Below are 19,989 nucleotides of genomic sequence, written 5' to 3'. Positions count from 1 at the left end.
AAAATCTAGAAACATAAAAGTAAATAAATAGCACATTTATAAAGCCTAAATAAAAATCAAAAAAATCAATTGTTTAAATATGAAAAATAGTTATTAATGCCATCCCTGTTCTTCTCCTTACCAGACTCATGATAAGATTGTAACTCACTACCCTCTTTCAATCTAAGTGTGGCCACATAACTTGCTTTAGCCATTGAAATGTACACAGATGTGATATGAAACATTCCAGGCATGAACTTCAAGAACCAACATACAACTGAAGGATCTACATACTGCTGCAGTCATTATGGAAGCAAGTGACCAGATGGAACTTCTGGTCAGGCTGGTTCACTAAATGGTTCTGATGAGGAAAAAAGAAAAATGCTGCTCATATGTACCAAACATGTAGCACATGCAAGAAATAATCTTTCTTCTATTAAACCCCTGATATTTTTTGATTATTATAATAGCATAATGTAAGTTATAATGACAGTGTTAATATATATTATTATAGCATAATGTAAGTTATACTGATAGTGTTAATATATATTATTATAGCATAATGTAAGTTATACTGACAGTGTTAATATATATTATTATAACATACTATAAGTTATACTGACAATGTTAATATAACAACATATTATTACAATAATGCAATATAACTTGCATATTTGCACACTATGGGAGTATAAATTGGTAAAGTCATTTCAGAAAGTATATTGTAATGTGCAACAAGAGCCTTAAAAAGTTCAAATCCTTTAACCCAGAAACTCCAAGCAACCTGACCTAAATTACCGAAGTTCAAACAGATTTATATCCTAACCCGCTTATAACTGTAAAGAGCTACAAACTAAATGTACAAATGATTTGTTAAATAAGTTAGAATACTAAACAATCATTAAAATGATCAGAAGTACTTAATGACTAATGGGGGAAATTATATAAAGTTCTCATACATGAGAACTCTATACTATCTGCTACCAATACTATCAATTTTTTCATGAATAGACTTCTAGAGTAGGTAAATCTAATCTATATTGACAGAAAGCAGATCAGTCATGGAGGAGCCAAAGGCTGAATAGAAGAACTGACCATATAGGGGCTTAAAAGAAGCTTTTAAGAATGATTAAAATGTTCTATATCTTGATTATGGTGATTGCCAACAGATATAGACATTAGTCAAAACTTTCCAAACTATACTGCACACAAATCACATCTTACTAAAGTTGATTTTAAAACTAAACAAAAATGCTTAATGGCCAGAAAATATCCACTACTGAGTAATTTGAATTATGTAAAATACATACATTTGCATAGATAACAATAAAAATACAATGTCAATAGTACTTTGCATAATGATTATATAGAAAATTTTAATTTTTTCATCAATTCTATACTTTCAAATGTTCTAAATAAGTATGCATTTTTACATTTATTTGCAATTACAAGAGGTGCTCCAAGAGATTACCATCAGCAAACTACAAGTTGAGAATGCTGACTGAAGAAACCACTTGCATCACTGCACATGCCATTTCAGTTTCTTCCCAAAGCACCACCTGTGTAGCTGGTTTTCTACCATATACCCTATCCTTTAAGGTCCCCCATGGGTAGAAGTCAAGGGGTATTAAGTAAGGAGAATGTGGGGGAAACTCAACCATGTCTCTTTGTCCTGGCAAATTCTGGAGGTAAGCTCTCCCTCGGTGTATGTACTAACCTAAGGATGAAAATGTTCCATTTTGCTGTTTTAAAAATGTGCTGTATGCTCATTCTGCTAGCTCCTATCTCACATGCACATTGTTTGGTAGACTTCTGTGTAGCAAACAGATCTTGTAAACTGTTCCAACACCATAGCAAAAGGAGGATTTGTTGCTGTGTGAGGCCTCCAGGACCGACCTTTCCTTGTGTCTCAAACTTATCAAACATCTCAAACTTCTGTGTAGCAAACAGATCTTGTAAACTGTTCCAACACCATAGCAAAAGGAGGATTTGTTGCTGTGTGAGGCCTCCAGGACCAACCTTTCCTTGTGTCTCAAACTTATCAAACTTAACGTGCAATTGTTAAGTGTGTTGGAGGTTCTGCTGCATACGCACACCTCATTGTCTCTGTACTTCCACAACATTCTGAATTTCAAATACCACTTCAAAAAATGATCCTGGCTCCTCAAACAATACCATGCTTCACCATTTTCTCTGTCCTGCCTGTCGCATGGTGATGCTAGCATTCATTTTATTAACACCATCGTTTGAGAGAACATAATACTACATATCACCATAGTAATTCAATTCAACTTAAAAAAGTATCATACATAGATAACATCTCTTAAAATATGCATATATTTTTTGATACTGCTATTATAATATGTTGCTATCTCAGGTACGACATATGTTTCTTGAGTTTGACGTTTGGACCTATTATATGATGTACTTTAAAAGTATAAAATTATTCATAATTTATAATAAATTTGTATTTTAAAAGTATAAAATTATTCATAATTTATAATAAAACACAGGATGTCAATAAAGTGTGTGTGAACTGCATACAAACTTTGTGGATACCCTGTTAAATTAAGAATTCTAAAACAAATGTGCTAATCAGGGTAGAGTTAATAAACATGAGAGAAATAGTCTCACCTCAGAGAGTTTTTAAGGCACTTAGAAATGGAGGATAAAATCGGAAACAAAATTACCAATATTGTAGGAAGGAGAAGGGAAAATTCTTAATAAATGTTAGCTTCTCAACCCTTAAAAGATATAACCTGGCCAGGTGCAGTGGCTCATCCCTAGCACCCTGGGAGGTCAAAATGAGATTGCTTACTCAGGAGTCAGGAAACCACCCTAAGCAAAAGCAAGACCCCCGTCTCTACCAAAAAAACAGAGAAATTTAGTCAGGCATTGTGGTCAGGCTCCTGAACCTGGGGCAAAAGAGTGAGACTGTCTCAAAAACAACAACAATAACAACAAGGAAGGGGCTAGGGTGGTGACTCACGCCTGTAATCCTAGTACTCTGGGACACTGAGGCAGGTGGATTGCCTGAGCTCAGGAGTTCAAGACAAGCCTGACCAAAGCAAGACCCTGTCTCTACTAAAAATAGAAAAACTAGCTGGGCACCAGTAGTCCCAGATGCTCGTGAGACTGAGAGGCAAGAGGATCACTTGCACCCAGGAGTTTGAGGTTGTTGTGAGCTATGACACCACAGGACTTTACAGAGGGTGACAAAGTGAGTCTCTGTCCCAAACAAAACAAAACACCACCAAAAAAAAAAAAAAAAAAAAAAAAAAACCTCTACGTAATCAATGAAAAAAGTGAAAAAGGAGGGTATTCTAGGCAGTGGAGAGGGAATGAGCAAAGGTACAAAAGGGACAATTTGTTAAAGGAGGGATTGTCATCCTCTTTTTTTTTTTTTTTTTTTTTTTTAATAGAGACAGAGTCTCACTGTACCGCCCTTGGGTAGAGTGCCGTGGTGTCACATGGCTCACAGCAACGTCTAACTCTTGGGCTTACGCAATTCTCTTGCCTCAGCCTCCCGAGCAGCTGGGACTACAGGCGTCCGCCACAATGCCCGGCTATTTTTTTGTTAGTTTGGCCGGGGCTGGGTTTGAACCCACCACCCTCAGCATATGGGGCCGGCGCCCTACTCACTGAGCCACAGGCGCCGCCCGTCATCCTCTTTTTGTTTCCCTAGATTTGGCTCACCTAAAGAATGCTCTGAATTTCTCAAGTATTTGCCTACTGATGAGATTGCATAAGAAGTTACAAAAACTCATAGATTTAATATGCTAATCAAATAATCAATATTTTAAGTATAGATAGTCTACTCCTATATAAGTTTGAAGATAGCCTTTGTGAACATAAAAATAAAACATGCCTGCTAAATCAAATATAAATTCTGAGCATTTGGGGCTTTATTCTGTTATTTTCATAACATTAAGCATACCAAAAGGGCTGAAAGTTTTTACTTATTGATTATTTTGCTTTCCTTTTATTGTGTATTTTATTCTTACGGATAGCAACCTTTGATATCCTGTTCGTTCCACATGTAATGTGTAATAGAGGCTATCTAAATACTTGTTGAATTAATACTGGAATACGATATACGTTTCACTGAAAATATTTTTCATTTCTAATTATTCCAAGTAGTAGCAAGTAGAAAGAAGTAACATTACTTGAAAGTGTTACAAAAATGAAACCATCAAAAAACTTAATTGGGCAGTGCCTGTGGCTCAAAAGGAGTAGGGTGCTGGCCCCATATGCCAGAGGTAGCGGGTTCAAACCCAACCCCGGCCAAAAAACTGCAAAAAAAAAAAAAACTTAATTATTTCAAAACCATCTTTGAAACAAATCTGTTCACAATTCAAATCTTTCTTATAGTCTGTGTTATAACACTACATACACCCAACCACCACTAAGATGATCATTTTTACAAATGTGGCCTGAAAAAGAAAATCATATAATTTGATACCCAGAAAAGTGCCACTTGTTCATGTTTATATTCTATAGAAGTCCTAGCACATACTGGCAATTTTTTTTTTTCAAATCATTCACTGAATTCAGTAGTCATAAAGAAAATGTTTTCTCTGCTCTCCACATGACTTCACTACACTTCAAAGGTGTGAGTCATCAATTCTGGCAATAAAAACAGAACTTACACCACTACAAAAGCTTGACATATTTCAAGGGCTTTATGAAATGAGAAAAGATACATGAAGTATCCATAGAAGTGTTCCCTAATTACACAAGCACAAGAAGATGCATTGTTTCACTGTTATCAATTTGCTATATTTAGATGGCTCTGAATTGCTCTGAATTGATTTATTCGAGCGTGTACAAACATAACCTTGAAGGCATCCACATACTTGTTCCTGACAGTGTGGATACAAAAGCTGCTATTCAGATAAGACATGATAGGCAACAGGAATCTGACAGGCCAGTAATTTACTGCATTTTCTGCACATTTGAATTTGTAGGCCTCCATGGCCATTAAGCAAAATTAGTTTCATGATGTCAGCCAAGAGGCCACATGGGCAACAGTTTTATGTCATTAAAAAAACTAGCATCTTCAATCTGTTTGAATCTATGTTTGCTCATTAGAAGCCTCTCCATGAATCAGGAGCAAGGTTTTAATTGCACTCTTGCTCTATCAATGTTTAGTATAGTCCTGAACTACAACAAATTCCTATACCCGCTTCTTTCCTCATGTCTAAAATAATTTACATATAGTTGAAGAAAATAAGTATCAGATAGTATAGCAGTTCTCCACCAACAAAGGAGCAATTTCAAAATTACAAATATGATCTTAATGTATCTTTACCCAAATTCATTTCCTGCTATTCCTGTTTTATAATCTCTGAATCCACTATGCTCTCTCATGCTCCTATACCATTGTAAATGTCATTTTCTCCTCTGCTTATTTAGAATCTCCTCCTCAAACCTGTCCGGCAAATTTCTACTCATTATATGTAAGTCTTCCTTGGTTTTCCCAAAAGATTCAAGCAATCCTTCCCACATGCATCTTACATATTTACCTTAAGTACTTCGCAAACTAGGTTGTAATTCTGTCTCTTAGGTCTCTGTAGATATGACTGATGTTGGTAGAGCTAATATTCATCTGATACAGATTCACCAGCACAGCCTGAAAAGTTGTACCAAAGTACAAAATACTTCTTAATGTAGTTTGGTAAAGTGTCACTGCCCTGAATTCCACTAACCCTAAAGTGGCTGCTGATGGTCCAATCTCTCCACCATCACTGTAACCCAGCAGCAAAACGAGGAAAGTCTGACACAGCAAAAAGGATGGAGGATTCTTCAAAACCCTGATCCAGTGCTATGGCCATCTTGATTGATTGGTGTCTTTGTTGTACTGACTGGTAAATACTTTGAATATCACTCCTGCTTCTCTGTATCCAAAACATAGGATACTGCCTAGCTTATAACAGAACTTTAATTCTTTGTCAAAATAATGAATGATAATGTACCAGCCCTATCAATGACTCAAGGTCAACGGGCATGCTGTCAAAACTATGCAGTGATCAGATTGACAAGAAAAATCCTAGTCCTTAGGTACTAAGAGGAAAAATGGTCTAGTCTGCCTATTTTCTATGTTTGCCTTCAGCCACTTACAAACATTTAATTTGATAATGTAGGGGAAAACTTTAATGTGTTACAGAGCATATGATCTAAGTATTTTTAATGTTTTTTTAAACAATGTTTAAAAACAAAGTTCCTATAAAACAAGTTCACTAACAATACTACAAACAGTGATCATTAAACTCTAGTCAGTGTCTTGAACAAGAAGACAGGTATCTCTAAAGGACAAACAAAAGTGATTAATTCAAATGGAGAGGAAAAGGTAAGAATGTGAAGAGTCAGTTAATTAAAAATGGCATCCCTAATTACAGATTTTGCTAGGGGCTTCAGATGCTTAATTATAAATAGAACACCATAAGAGAATTTTCTAACCACAGAAATTTACTGAGAATATAAAATCAGAGCTTATTATCTTTATAATTTAATAATTAAATGTTCAATAATGTATGAGAATTACTTTGAAAGACATCAATAAAATATAAAATATATATCATACTAAAATTGAGTTATTCAGTATATTACCAAGGTAATGACAGAATCTTTTTAAAAATCCACAAGATCCTAGCACTCTGGGAGGCGGAGGTGGGTAAATTGCCTGAGTTCAGGAGTTAGAGATCAGCCTGAGCTGAAGCAAGACCCCATCTCTAAAAATAGCCAGGCCTTGTAGAGGGAGCCTATAATCCCAGCTACTTGGGAGGCTGAGGCAAGAGGATCACTTGTGCCCAAGAGTTTGAGGTTACTGAGAGCTATGTTGTGCCCAAGAGTTTGAGGTTACTGTGAGCTATGACCCCATAGCACTCAACTAAGGGTGATAAAGTGAGTCTCTGTCTCAAAAATAAATAAATAATCCACAAGAGAGCCAGTGTGTAGCTGAAAGAAGGTTGAATATGTAACTTCAAAAACAAGAATTCTGAACTTAAAAACAGTAACCTAATAATCTTTTTAGGCTACTAACTTTCTGTTTAAAAAAACAGGAAAACATCGGGTGGCTCCTGTGGCTCAGTGAGTATGCCGAGGGTGGTGGGTTCAAGCCCAGCCCCGGCCAAACTGCAGCAAAAAAATAGCCAGGCCTCGTGACGGGTGCCTGTAGTCCTGGCTACTCGGGAGGCTGAGGCAAGAGAATCGCCTAAGCCCAAGGATTTGGAGGTTGCTATGAGCTGTGACACCAACGCACTCTACCGAGGGTTAATAAGTGAAACTTTGTCTCAAAAAAAAAAAAAAAAAAAAAACTGAGAGCCATAGATTCAGAAAGCTGTAAATTAAGGTATTAAAAATAATGATGGGGGGCGGCACCTGTGGCTCAGTCGGTAAGGCGCCGGCCCCATATACTGAGGGTGGTGGGTTCAAACCTGGCCCCGGCCAAATTGCAACCAAAAAATAGCCGGGTGTTGTGGCGGGCGCCTGTAGTCCCAGCTACTCGGGAGGCTGAGGCAAGAGAATCGCTTAAGCCCAGGAGTTGGAGGTTGCTGTGAGCTGTGTGAGGCCACGGCACTCTACCGAGGGCCATAAAGTGAGACTCTGTCTCTACAAAAAAAAAAAAAAAAAAATAATGATGGGGGTGGCCCCTGTAGCTCACTCAGCAAGGTGCCAGCAACATACACCAAGAGTCTCGGGTTCGAACGCAGCCCAGACATGCTAAACAACAATGACAACTACAACCAAAAAAATAAAAAAACTAGCTGGGCATTGTGTCAGGCACCTGTAGTCCCAACTACTTGGGAGGCTGAGGCAAGAGAATCGCTTAAGCCCAAGAGTTTGAGGTTGCTGTGAGCTATGACACCAGGGCACTCTATCCAGGGCGACAGCTTGAGACTTAGTCTCAAAATAATAATGATGATGATGATGATGGGAAGGGAGCAATTTACCTAATTTTAACACTGTCCCATCAACTTACATCGGTCTTTAGTAAAACAGTGTTGTACGATATACTATGCTAATAAAGTTTCTAGAAGTTGACAAAATCTCAAAAAAGAAGCATAATGAGTTTATTTAAGACAAATTAAGAAAGACCATTCTGGTTTTTTGTATGTATTAAATTAGAGTAGAACAGAGGAGAAAAATAAAGACCATAATGTATTTTAATTTTTATATAAGTTTTTAAACTCTTACTAATCATTATTTAAAACACCTATATAAATTATTTTGGGTATTAGCACTAACATATGAATATAAACAGAAAATGTATGCAAAGAAAAGGTAAATAACAGTAACAGCAGCTACCATTTATTGAATAACTATATACTACACCAAACAGAATGCATGATGCTTTACGTACATTCACAACCACCTCACTGGGCAGATAATACCATCCCTACCTTACTGATGAAGAAGTGATACTAGAAATAATCTTGTAAAGGTCAGCTAGTAAGTGGAGCTGAGGGCCATGGTGTCATAACTCACAGCAACCTCAAACTCTTGGGCTCGGGTGATTCTCTCACTTCAGCCTCCCAAGTAGCTGGGACTACAAGAGCCTGCTACAACACCTGGCTAGTTTTAGAGACAGTGTCTTCCTTTTGCTCAGGCTGGTCTCAAACTCCTGAGTTTAGGCAATCCACCTGCCTCAGCAGGATTAGGATTAATCCTAGCAGAGTGCTAGGATTACAGGTGAGCCACCGCGCGAGCCCATTGTATTTGAATGTTTATAGCAGCACAATTCACAATTGCAAAGACGTGGAAACAACCCAAGTACCCACCAATACATGAATAGATTAATAAAATGTGGCATTGCATTCTACTCAGCCATAAAGAAAAAAAATGGCAAGCTAGTTATCTTTTAGGACAACCTAGAAGAAATGGGAAACTATTAAGTGAAACATCACAAGAATGGAGAAATAAACACAAGTATTCAATGCCAAACTGGAACTAATCAATCACCACTTAAGTGCACATACGGAAGTAAATCTCAATGAAAATCAAGCTGGGAGGAAGGGGTACACACCCACACCTACTGGGTACAGTGCGCACCATCTGGGTCAAGAATGCACTTGCACGTATAACTTTGACTCAACCAGCACAAAAACAAAGTATGTAAACAGAACATTTGTACCTCCTAACATTCTCACATTTTTAAAAAGGGGTTAAAAAATTAAAAAGAGAAAGTTAAGCATCTTGAATCTCTCTCTTCCAAATAAATGAGCATAAATAAATTGTATGTGAAAAATTACTACACACCTATCAAAAACACACAACAAATGCATCACAAACAAGTTAATGACTTGGCTAATTGAAGATGAAAAGTGAAATATGGAGAAGAAAGGGAAAACAAGGGAAGAGGAATTGGCCTTTCTCTAAGCTCCTTCTCACATAAATATTACCTGCTCTCACATTTCTAGGAAGTAGGTTTAAAAAAAAAAAAAAGTACCTGCCCGCTTTATTAAAAACAAAGTGTTCTTCAGAAATATACCTAACCTGTGAGAAATCTCCCCTCTCCAAAGAAAAACCACCTCTCCCCTAAGAGAAGGTCTTATATCCAAAATAACATACTCCCTTGTCCTGAATAGCCTCTTTCTGGAAATATTTTCATACTCTCTACATCTCATAGCATACCTTGAAGAGCAACCTTTCTTTTTCTACTGGTTTTCTAAATTGAATATTTTATCATTTAATCAGCATAATGAAAAATTTTCAGAGTTTAGAGAAACCCTGACATAATAAGGATACCTTATGGAACAAATATAATTCTCATTTTAAAAGCAATGGCATCACTCACAAAGATGGAGCCATATGAAAAGAATTTTTTAAAAGGTTTTTTTACATAAGTGTTATCTGTTTTTTTAAGTAAAACATACTTTTAACCTTATAAATGCAAATGATGTAACCAAATTATGTGTACCCTCAATGGTCTGAAAAAAAGAAAAAAAGCCATACCTTTAATAAAAACTACACTACCAGTTTCACGTCACTTAAAACAGGGATACATTTTGAGAAATGCATTGTTAGGCACTTTCATCCCTGTGTGACCATAATAGAAACCTATAAGGCAGAAGTGTCCAACCTGAAGCTACTGATTTTGTAAGGACTTTTTTTTGCTTATCTGTGGTGTTCAAGATCACAAAAAGTATGCACGAACCTTTTTTTTTTCCACTTAATCAGCTTTCATTAGCGTTTGTGTTGTTAACGTATGGACCAAGACAACTCTATTCTTCTGATGTGTGGCAGAGGGAAAAAAAGGTTGGACACCCCCGTTATAAGGTACAATCTCCTACACACCCATATGTTAGCCTATTGTTCACAGATCGCAAACCTGTACAGTATTCTACCTATATAGAATACTGTAGATGATTATAACATAGTAAGTATTTATCTAAACATAGAAAAGATACCTTAAAGATAAGGTATCATAATCTTATAGGACCACTGTCATATATGTGGCCCTTGTTGATCAAAACTTTGGTAAGCGGCACATGACTATATTTACAACTTTTACCTTGTTTATGAATGCCTGGAATAAACCTTCCACATCTCATCTACTATATCACCTGCTGATTCAAAAGTCCTCTTACAGCCCAACTCCTTTACTTGATCTAAGAAAACACAGTGACCTTCAACACACAAAGACCTTATGTGGAATATTTTCCTCTAGCACAACAATGCTTACAAGACTGGACAAGTAGAGACCAAAGGTAACCTCCTTTCTCCATTACACCAAGCAATTCTTCTATAATTTAAATATACTATTATTTTACACATAAGTTTAAGAAAAACTTGCCTGCATATTATATTTCCTAAAATTATAAGCTTTTAAGGATTGCATTGATTCTGTACAGCAACACTATGTATATCCCATAAAAATAAAGCAAGAAGTGATCTGTAATTTTTATTTCATTTGTGAAAAGGCCAGCCACGTAACCGTTTTATGAAGAATTTCATTTCTTTAGCAAAGTATTAAAAGATGATCTCATATACAGTATAGTTATAAACAAAGGCTAACAAAGTTATCCTCAGAAATTCTTGTTTCTTACAGGGTATGAAATTCCATAGTTCAGCTGCCAGGAATCTTGCTATTTGAAGCTACTATTTACACATAAAGAATCACATTTAATTAGAAGTTATTATTTGTTACACTTTAAAATTATTGGAAAATAACAAAACCTTTCCCTCTGCTGACGTTCTAACACATTTTTAATTTACTACGCACTAAAAAATAACATTTTATGTCTTGGTGGCTTTTTGAATGCCAATACCATTGCATATTTACTTGTTGAAATAAATAAATCCTTTTAAAAATCACAATACCAATTCTCTTTGTTCCCAGAAAATAGGCTTGTCAAAAACTCAACTGAAAAGTAAATCAAGATACATTTGAAATGCCATTAAATGAAGACCGAATCTGGGCCAAATTATAAAAAGACCTTCAATCTTGGCTACCAAGGAGATTTAATGATTCATTCACATATCATTTACAGAAAAGAGGCAATCACTGTGTCCTTAGCCAAGGACAAAGACATTTGCTGAGATGAACTCCTAAGTCCAAGGATTTTACCCTGACCCCACCCCCAACCTTTCCCTGGTCTGCGAGAATCTGTAGCTCAGCTGAGAGTACCTTTTAACTGAATTTGTTAATAAAGAGCTGTATTTGCTTAAATGGAACTTGCCTAAAAGCACTGCAGTCCTCTCCAGTGGGATTAGAAGTTATATTAAGAAATATGCTCAGGTAACAAGAAAGAAGAAAATGACAACCTACAATAGTGCTGAAAATCCAAGGTAATACAACCATTTTCTCCAATGAAACAAAAGTAGTTTCGTGCCATGTATTTTAAAAGGAAACTCAAAGATTTGGGTGTGTCCTCAGCAAGATCTTCCCATAAGGAGCAAAATTATCTAGCAGTTCTTCCAAGAGGTCCCTGAATTCAGCATTCTCCATGGAACTGAAAGTTGTAAGGGACTATGAGTCACTTCGGAAGAGCTTATTTAAGAATAAAACTGAAAAAGACTTCAAGTAATAAAGAGAAATTACCTCTAAAGAAACTATCTAGAAATACATACATATCCCAAGTTGTATATAACTTAACAAAAATAATACTTATGAAACACTCTCATAATTCTGTATTTTCTGGAATGAATGGCATATGTGGAAGGAAGCCATATTCTAACCGGACATACTAGGATGGAGTTCCCAATAATCCACCACAGAGATCCCAGAGTTTACTGTGAATATTCTAGGAGCGTATATATCTAGAATCAGAATGGGTTACTGCCAACCCAGGGCAGTAACATCAGATCACATCCACAGGGACCCTTGAGAAAGTTGGTGAGGTCCAGGACTTTCATAAGAGATTTAATCAGCTTTGGAAAGGGGGCTAGAAATGCTCAGAAATACAAACTTTTCTATGACAGCAGTGCTTGCCTACAAAATATAATAACTAAATGCTGCTTCACTATAATGGGACATATTTAACCAATCATATACAGATCTGTGAACTCATGCATTCTATTCAAAATGCTAGTTTTTTTTTTTTTTTTTTTTTTGGTTTTTGGCCGGGGCTGGGTTTGAACCCACCACCTCTGGCATATGGGACCGGTGCCCTACTCCTTGAGCCACAGGCACCGCCCCAAAATGCTAGTTTTTAATTCTTAATTAGGATAATCACAATTTAGACCTCTGAGTCCAATCCATGCTTTTTCTAGTATTTTAGCTCTAATTAATTATTGAGGACTTTTCTTCCTCAATAATTAGTGATTTTCTTTACTATATCTTCTTGCCTGCAAACAGCTTTGTTTTGTCTTTGTTGTTGTTGTTATTCTGCTTTGGGTTTTGTTGTTTTGGAGACAAGAGTCTCACTCTGTTGCCCAGGCTACAGTGTCATGGTCTCAATCTAGCTAACAGCAACCTCAAACTCCCGGGTTCAAGCAACTGCTTCAGCCTGCCAAGTAGCTCAAACTACAGGTACTCACCACACACAACACCTAGATAACTTTTCTATTTTTAGTAGAGATGGGGTCTCGCTCTTGCTCAGGCTGTTCTTGAACTCCTGAGCTCAAGTGATCTTCCTGTCTTGGCCTTCTACAGCGCTAGGATTACATACAGGTGTGAGCTACTGTGCCTATCTGGTTTTGTCTTGTTTTTTTCATTCCACTGGTCTTTATTACGTTCTTTGAAATAGTGATTTTTCAAGAATACTTTCATCCCCTTTCCTCCACCAAAAGCAAATCAATACTGGCCTGGGAGTTACTATTGGTCAATAGCACAATCTGGTATATAATATGTAAGGTCCTTATTAACTGAAACCCAACGATCCTTTCAACCTTCACCAAACTACCTTCCTCTTCCTCTTTTATCAATCATGCCTACTGAATGTCCATAGATCCCCAGTATTTAACATCCTCTCATACCTCCATACTTTGGTTTATTCCATTTTTCTTCATAGAACACTCTTTCCCTGTGTCTGTGTGACTTACTACATTTAGCTCAAGTTCTTCTCTTAGAAATATCTCCTGATATCCTTCTTTAACTTAGACCCTGCAATACATCCCTCCCTAACCCACACCAAGTGTAAATTAGGCTCCCTTCTTTATGTACACCTTTATCAAACTTCTTTAGAAAGTGTTGCTACTTCCATAATTAGTAAGTGCCTGCCACATTATAGGTACCAAAATGATCCCTGGTTCCCAGTTCTGGGTTATTCATATAGCACAGCTGTTTCTTTCTCGTTTCTTTTTCTATTGTGTCTAAGAATCCTCAGTTCTCTTCCTATTAACTTGACAGTTTTAAGCATATTTGGAATACAGTTAATACTAGCTTCTTAAAGAGAACTCCAAATGAGATTAAATACACAAGGAAGTTTTTCCATAGAGGGCTCAGCTGGTCAATCTGAGCCAAAAAATGAACTATCATTCATAATTCTGCTAAAATAAGGGGGGGGGGAAAGAACTCGAATGTTCACTCTATCTATCTGGAAAATGTATTCACACAGAAGCTTCTGAATGATCAAGATGGTGAAATATGAAATCATTTTATAGTTATTTCAATAGAGAATCTTATCCATACTGCAGTAGAAAATCTGCCTTGGAAATTTCAGAGTGAAAACTTCCAGCATATTATTTCATGTTTCCTAGATCTTTTTAGGTAGGATAACTGTTAAAGGATACATAAAAATCTGTTCAAAACCTTCCTAGTAGGGACTCAGATTGGGGGTTGCATGACATCCTCATGCCATTAGAGTAAAAAACAAAATGGAAGCTTTGAGCAAACACCATCCAAGACTACAGCCTCAAACTGGCTGCAATACCATACGTGCACAACACAATCTTTATAATAACACTTACTGGATTGAGGGATTCCTCCAAATCCCTCTAATAAAAGCACATAAATGCGATCTAATATAAAACACTCATGGGTCTTGCTTTGCTTTTTAGAGTGACTTTGGTCAACTAACCTCTTCTTGTTTATTTCTTAAGTTCTAAGATGTAGCAATTTAAAAAAATGTTTTCGAAGCCACTTGGGGCACGTTGGCTCAGTTACTCCAGCTCTAAAATCAAACTACCCATTGACAAGAACATACTTAGAATCAAACATTGTAAAATGTAAATTACAAATAAAAACACCAGTCAATTTGAATCAGAGGGTTAAATTCTAACAAAATTATGTACAATTATACCTGAATAATAAAAGTGTGTCACTGAATTCAATACTAATTGTAATACAATGGGATTTCCCTATTTAGTTGAGGGTATGGAATGTAGAAAATAGATTATTATAAGATCAGAATGGAAGAAAACAACCTATCAGGATTTGAAATTTAGTACAAAAAAAAATACAAACTATTATACTTTTATCCTGTACCTTCAGTCTTCCCCTGCTGCCAGCCACCTGTTTTAGATGTTCTCATGCAGAGAAAATAACAATGCCATTTTCCTTCCAAATCCAATCAGGTTTTGGCAAACTTAAGTCAGTATGTCAGTTAAAAATAGAAGTTCAACCATAAATGTGATTTGGCAAATAATGATTTAAGTTTTGGGTATTCTGGGTATTTTTTTTTTGCAGTTTTTGGCCAGGGCCGGGCTTGAACCCACCACCTCCAATATATGGGCCCAGCGCCCTACTCCTTTGAGCCACAGGTGCCACCCACGATTTAAGTACTGCATTTGCCATTTATCATCTTTAAGTTGTAGGAAGAAAACTAAAATCTGCAATGTAGCTGAACAAATAATAGCTTCCGAATTAATAAGACATTATGTAAGACACTTTTAAGCATACACTGAGATCAAAATTATGCCACTTTGGAAACAGAACTCCTGGTGAGAGCAGTCCTTAGTAGTTATATTTCCAACCACTGCTTTTTGTTATTTTTTTATATAACCACTATCACAAGTCCTTTACAGGTTAGCATCCAACTCTGCCAGAACCAAAAACAACTATTATCATCAACATGTGCACCAACTGCCTTCAATGGACCCTCCAACAGATCTATTTAGAATTCTCAAAGTAGGCCTGCATAAATAAAGTTTTATTTAAACAGCCACAACCATTTGGTTATAAGTTGTCTACAGATGCTTTTGCTCTCTGCCCACAGAGTTGAGTAGTCGTGACAGAGAATATCTGGTTCTTTAAAGAAAAAGTCTGCCAATCCCAGGAGTTTTTCAAAATAAACTGGATAACATTACCACACTGTTGTCTTTACTGTTAATCTATTAAATGAAGGTGATCAAATTCTTACAGAACTTCTTAGAGCTTCTTTTATGATACTATCTTTTTAATATTTATACTACATAGGACATATGTATATGATACTTTCCTAAAATACTGAACACAGTTGACTCAGCAACTCAGGTAAAGCTAAACTCATCTCAGACTCAAAATGTAGTACGTCTACATCCAGCTCTACCCTAATTACTGTTACTCGGCAGTAAGTATAGTATTATCATAAGGAGGCTAAGTAATGATAGAAGCCTATTTGTTTACCATTGTTTTTGCTAAAGAATTTTCCAGTGAAAAACAAAAATGGCTAGAAGCGGTAAAAACAATTACAGTTTAAAATTTTGTAAATAGAAAATGATTGGTGTTATATTCTCAATGATGCTGTTTCACTGCAAAGCTATTTTTAAATTTTTTAAGTAAAAAGATTCAAGGACTCAAACTCCAGAATAAAATGTCAGATACCTAGATATTCAATAAATATCAAATGAATAAAGGAGTTACATGGATGTCAGGTTGTTATCTTCATTGCAATTATTTTGTAAGGATATAGATCTAGCAAAGGAGTCTTTTGTCTAACACAGCCCAATACACCTCTCAAGCCACTGCCATGAGGAAGGCTATCTGAGGACTGGGTGCCAAGCCTGCCCAATTCTGCAGAGAATGGACCAAAATACATCACATTGTTTAAAAATAATTTATGAAAAACCTGAAGACCTGAAAGGCACATCTATAAGAAAAGCGTCATATCATTTTATTGTGGTGATAGCAGAGGCATTTATTTAAATGCTGAGCCCTTTCACCTTCTAACTCTAACTGCCCCTGCCTAAGTTATGTATATATGAAAAAGAAAAGAGCCTAGGTTTTGAAATGAGTCAGACAGACCTAGTGTGAATCATGACTCTAGCACCCATTTCATATATGATCTTGGGTCAATTATTTAACTTAAGTCTCAGACTCTTCACAAGGATAAAAATGAGCATTATTATGAGCATTAAGAGTTATCGCAGGGCCAGGCACAGTGGTTCATGCATGTAATCCTAGCACTGTAGGAGGCTGAGATGGATAGACTAAGCTCACCAGGTCGAGACCAGCCTGAGCAAGAGCGAGACCCCGCCTCTAAAAGCAGCCAGGCCTTGTGGTGGGTACCTGTAGTCCCAGCTACTCAGGAGGCTGAGGCAAGAGAATCACTTGAGCCCAAGAGTTTGAGGCTCTGAGCTATGATGTCACAGCACTCTACCAAGAGCGACACAGTGAGACTCTGTCTCCAAAAAAAAAAAAAAAAAAAAAAAGAGCTATCGTAGGAAGATGTGACTCCTAGAATGTAAAACTAATTAAAAATAGCAGCTAAACATACATACAACTATAGGCCATGAATATATTCTTAGCATTTATTCCTCAGATAACTTATTTAGCAGGTACTATTATTGTAACCAGCCCAAGGTCACAATATTAGCCAGTGGCAGAGCCAGATGGGGATTCAGGTAGTCCAGCTTCAGCATTCATGCTCCTAACTACCTCATTATACTGCAGTTGTCCTTAGTCCCAGCATACCAGGTATTTCTAAGGACCATGCTGTATAAAACAAACTGTTTAAAGCCTTCTTCATCAACATTTGAATCTTCATAGGTTACTACTTTGAAAACAATCATGCTATTGTTAAAATGATGTTGGCAGCACAAAGTGAATAACGCTGTGGTAATAAGTTCAATACCTGTTTAGGTCACTTAAATTTCGATCAGAGGGCTCTTTTCACAAGATGGCGCCGAAAGCGAAGAAGGAAGCTCCTGCCCCTCCCAAAGCGGAAGCCAAAGCAAAGGCATTGAAGGCCAAGAAGGCAGTGCTAAAAGGCATCCACAGCCACAAAAAAAAGAAGATCCGTACATCACCCACCTTCCAGCGGCCAAAGACTCTGAGACTCCGGAGGCAGCCCAAATATCCTCGGAAGAGCGCCCCCAGGAGAAACAAGCTTGACCACTATGCCATCATCACGTTCCCCCTGACCACAGAGTCTGCCATGAATAAGATAGAAGACAACAACACACTTGTGTTCATTGTGGATGTCAAAACTAACAAGCACCAGATCAAACAGGCTGTGAAGAAGCTTTATGACATTGATGTGGCCAAGGTCAACACCCTGATCAGGCCTGATGGTGAGAAGAAGGCATATGTTCGACTGGCTCCTGATTATGATGCTTTGGATGTTGCCAACAAAATTGGGATCATCTAAACCAAGTCCAGCTGGCCAATTCTAAATATATAACTTTTCATCATAAAAAAAAAAAAAAAAAAATTTCGATCAGAGGAAAAATTTTTCCAAACCCCCCAAAATTTAGGCTGGTTTTGTCCACAACCATCACAAGACAGACTAGGAAAACAGAAAGCTCTAGGGAGGAAACATCTCCTCTTCAAAAAAACAGCTCAGAAAGGATTTTTGGTGGCGTCAAATTAGAGACTCAGATCTGGAAGGGTCCTCAGTTTAACTCTCTTATTTTAAAGAATGGGCAATGAAGCCGAGAGAAAAGTATGGCTTTCCCCTTGTCCCACAGCTAGTCATTGATCATGTCAGACCAAGTCAAAGGGGACCTTTCCACAAATTTGTGCCTCATTAACATATGCTTCAATTGAAAGGCATGTACAGCCTGTTGCACAAAATATTGGAAATCAGCAGAGGGAGAGCAGTGATCCTCTTACCAAAGATCTCTAAAGAATGTATTTAAATAAGACATAGTAAACTTGTTAACACTAAACCAAATGCAGACATACAAATTTGTAAACATTCCTTACGCTCTTCTGAACTGTTTATGTATTCTCAACATAGAACAAGTTTCCAATAGAAATTATCTCCCTCTTCCTAGTATCCTCCACTAGAAGAGGAAAAAAAAAAAAACTAAATTTATCAAAACACTTCTTTTTTTTTTTTGAGTAAGAGTCTCACTCCCATACCCTTGGTCGAGTACCATGGCATCATATAGCTCAAGCAACCTCAAACTCTTGGGCTCAAGTGATTCTCTTGCCTCAGCTTCCCAAATAGCTGGGACAATAGGCACCAGCCACAACACCCAGCTATTTTTACAGATGGGGTCTCACTCTTGCTCAGCTGGTCTCAAGCTTGTGAACTCAGGCAATCCACCCACCTCAGCCTTCCAGATTGTTAGAATTACAGATGTGAGCCACCATTCCCAGCCCAACACAGTTTTAAGACAGTAAATTATCAGATGGTTTATCTACATTCCCAAAAGACTGAATGTTCATTGCCCAGGTTTGAACATAATTAGCTTGCTCCTAAAATAATTTTATAGGGTAAGAATTCCCTCATAGTAGATTACAGACATTTGTCTTTGAACATATAGTACCTTTTGTTTAAAGCAAAACAGATGAATCTGTTGTTCAAATTCAAAACAATCACATAAGGAAAGTGATTTTATTACCTGTTAACAGCTGATATTTTCAACTCCTTTTATACTAACTGTGACTAATACACATGATCTCTTCTCTTAGCCAAACTGAGACTTACGGTTCCAATAGAGAGGTAGCTCTCCAGTGATATGACCAGCAGCAAAACTAAAGTTAAATAACTAAGCAAAAATAAAAAGGCACTATTCAGGAAAATGTCTTCAAAAAATTACTTAGGGAGGCTTACAGAAATTCCCCCCAAATAAGCAACAATTATCTTTTCCTCTATAGCAAAAAAAAAAAGTAAAATAAAAAATAAAATAGTGGTAATGAAGAAAAGAAACTTTACATTCCAAAGGAAAAACTACCTTGAAGGAGTCAATGAATTAGAAGTGACTTCAGCATTTTGTTATCTGGGCAGCTATGTGGATAATGGCCTCCCTGACAAAGCAGAAGTTAAGAGGAGGGCTAGTTGATGGGGAAGGGAGGCAAGGTCAATTTTACCCTGTTGAAGTGAATGTTAGCAAGTAGGTATATTTAGCATGTATTAAGTACATGAAGCTGGATTATTGGTAATCCACCTGGTAAACTGAAGGGGCAGCATTTGAAACTCTTGTGGTGGTTTAAATATGTAAAGAGAAAGCCTCAGAGTGACAGATACGACATGCTAACACACAGTTCAGGAAATTTATTTATATCTGAACTGTCAGCGTATTACAAACACTACCTCAGATAGTTACTCAGTGGTTGCCTCCTTGCCCCAGACTTACACATTCCAAATAAAAGACAGAAGCTTCACATTGGGATCTCATTTCTAGAAAGATATAATTTAATACTATGGCAACAAACTCCAGAAATCTGAATCTTCTCTCCCTGCATCAAAGAATACTTAT

General features: G+C 36.9%; 2 protein-coding genes across 6 annotated transcripts in view; one reads left to right on the top strand and one right to left on the bottom strand.

Moving 5' to 3' along the window:
- PEAK1 (pseudopodium enriched atypical kinase 1) overlaps window positions 1-19,989 on the bottom strand; it is a 384,683-nt gene that overhangs the window by 340,422 nt on the left and 24,272 nt on the right. The gene's annotated exons all lie outside the window — the stretch shown is intronic.
- On the top strand, window positions 17,450-17,962 carry LOC128587339 (60S ribosomal protein L23a-like). The gene has a single exon (XM_053593376.1). The coding sequence runs from the start codon at window positions 17,460-17,462 to the stop codon at window positions 17,928-17,930; it is 471 nt and encodes a 156-aa protein (XP_053449351.1). The 5' UTR covers window positions 17,450-17,459; the 3' UTR covers window positions 17,931-17,962.

The sequence above is a fragment of the Nycticebus coucang genome, chromosome 6 (assembly GCF_027406575.1).
Source record: "Nycticebus coucang isolate mNycCou1 chromosome 6, mNycCou1.pri, whole genome shotgun sequence".
NCBI lineage: Eukaryota > Metazoa > Chordata > Mammalia > Primates > Lorisidae > Nycticebus > Nycticebus coucang.
Note: the sequence above shows the minus strand (reverse complement) of the source record. Positions and strands in the feature narration are given on the sequence as shown.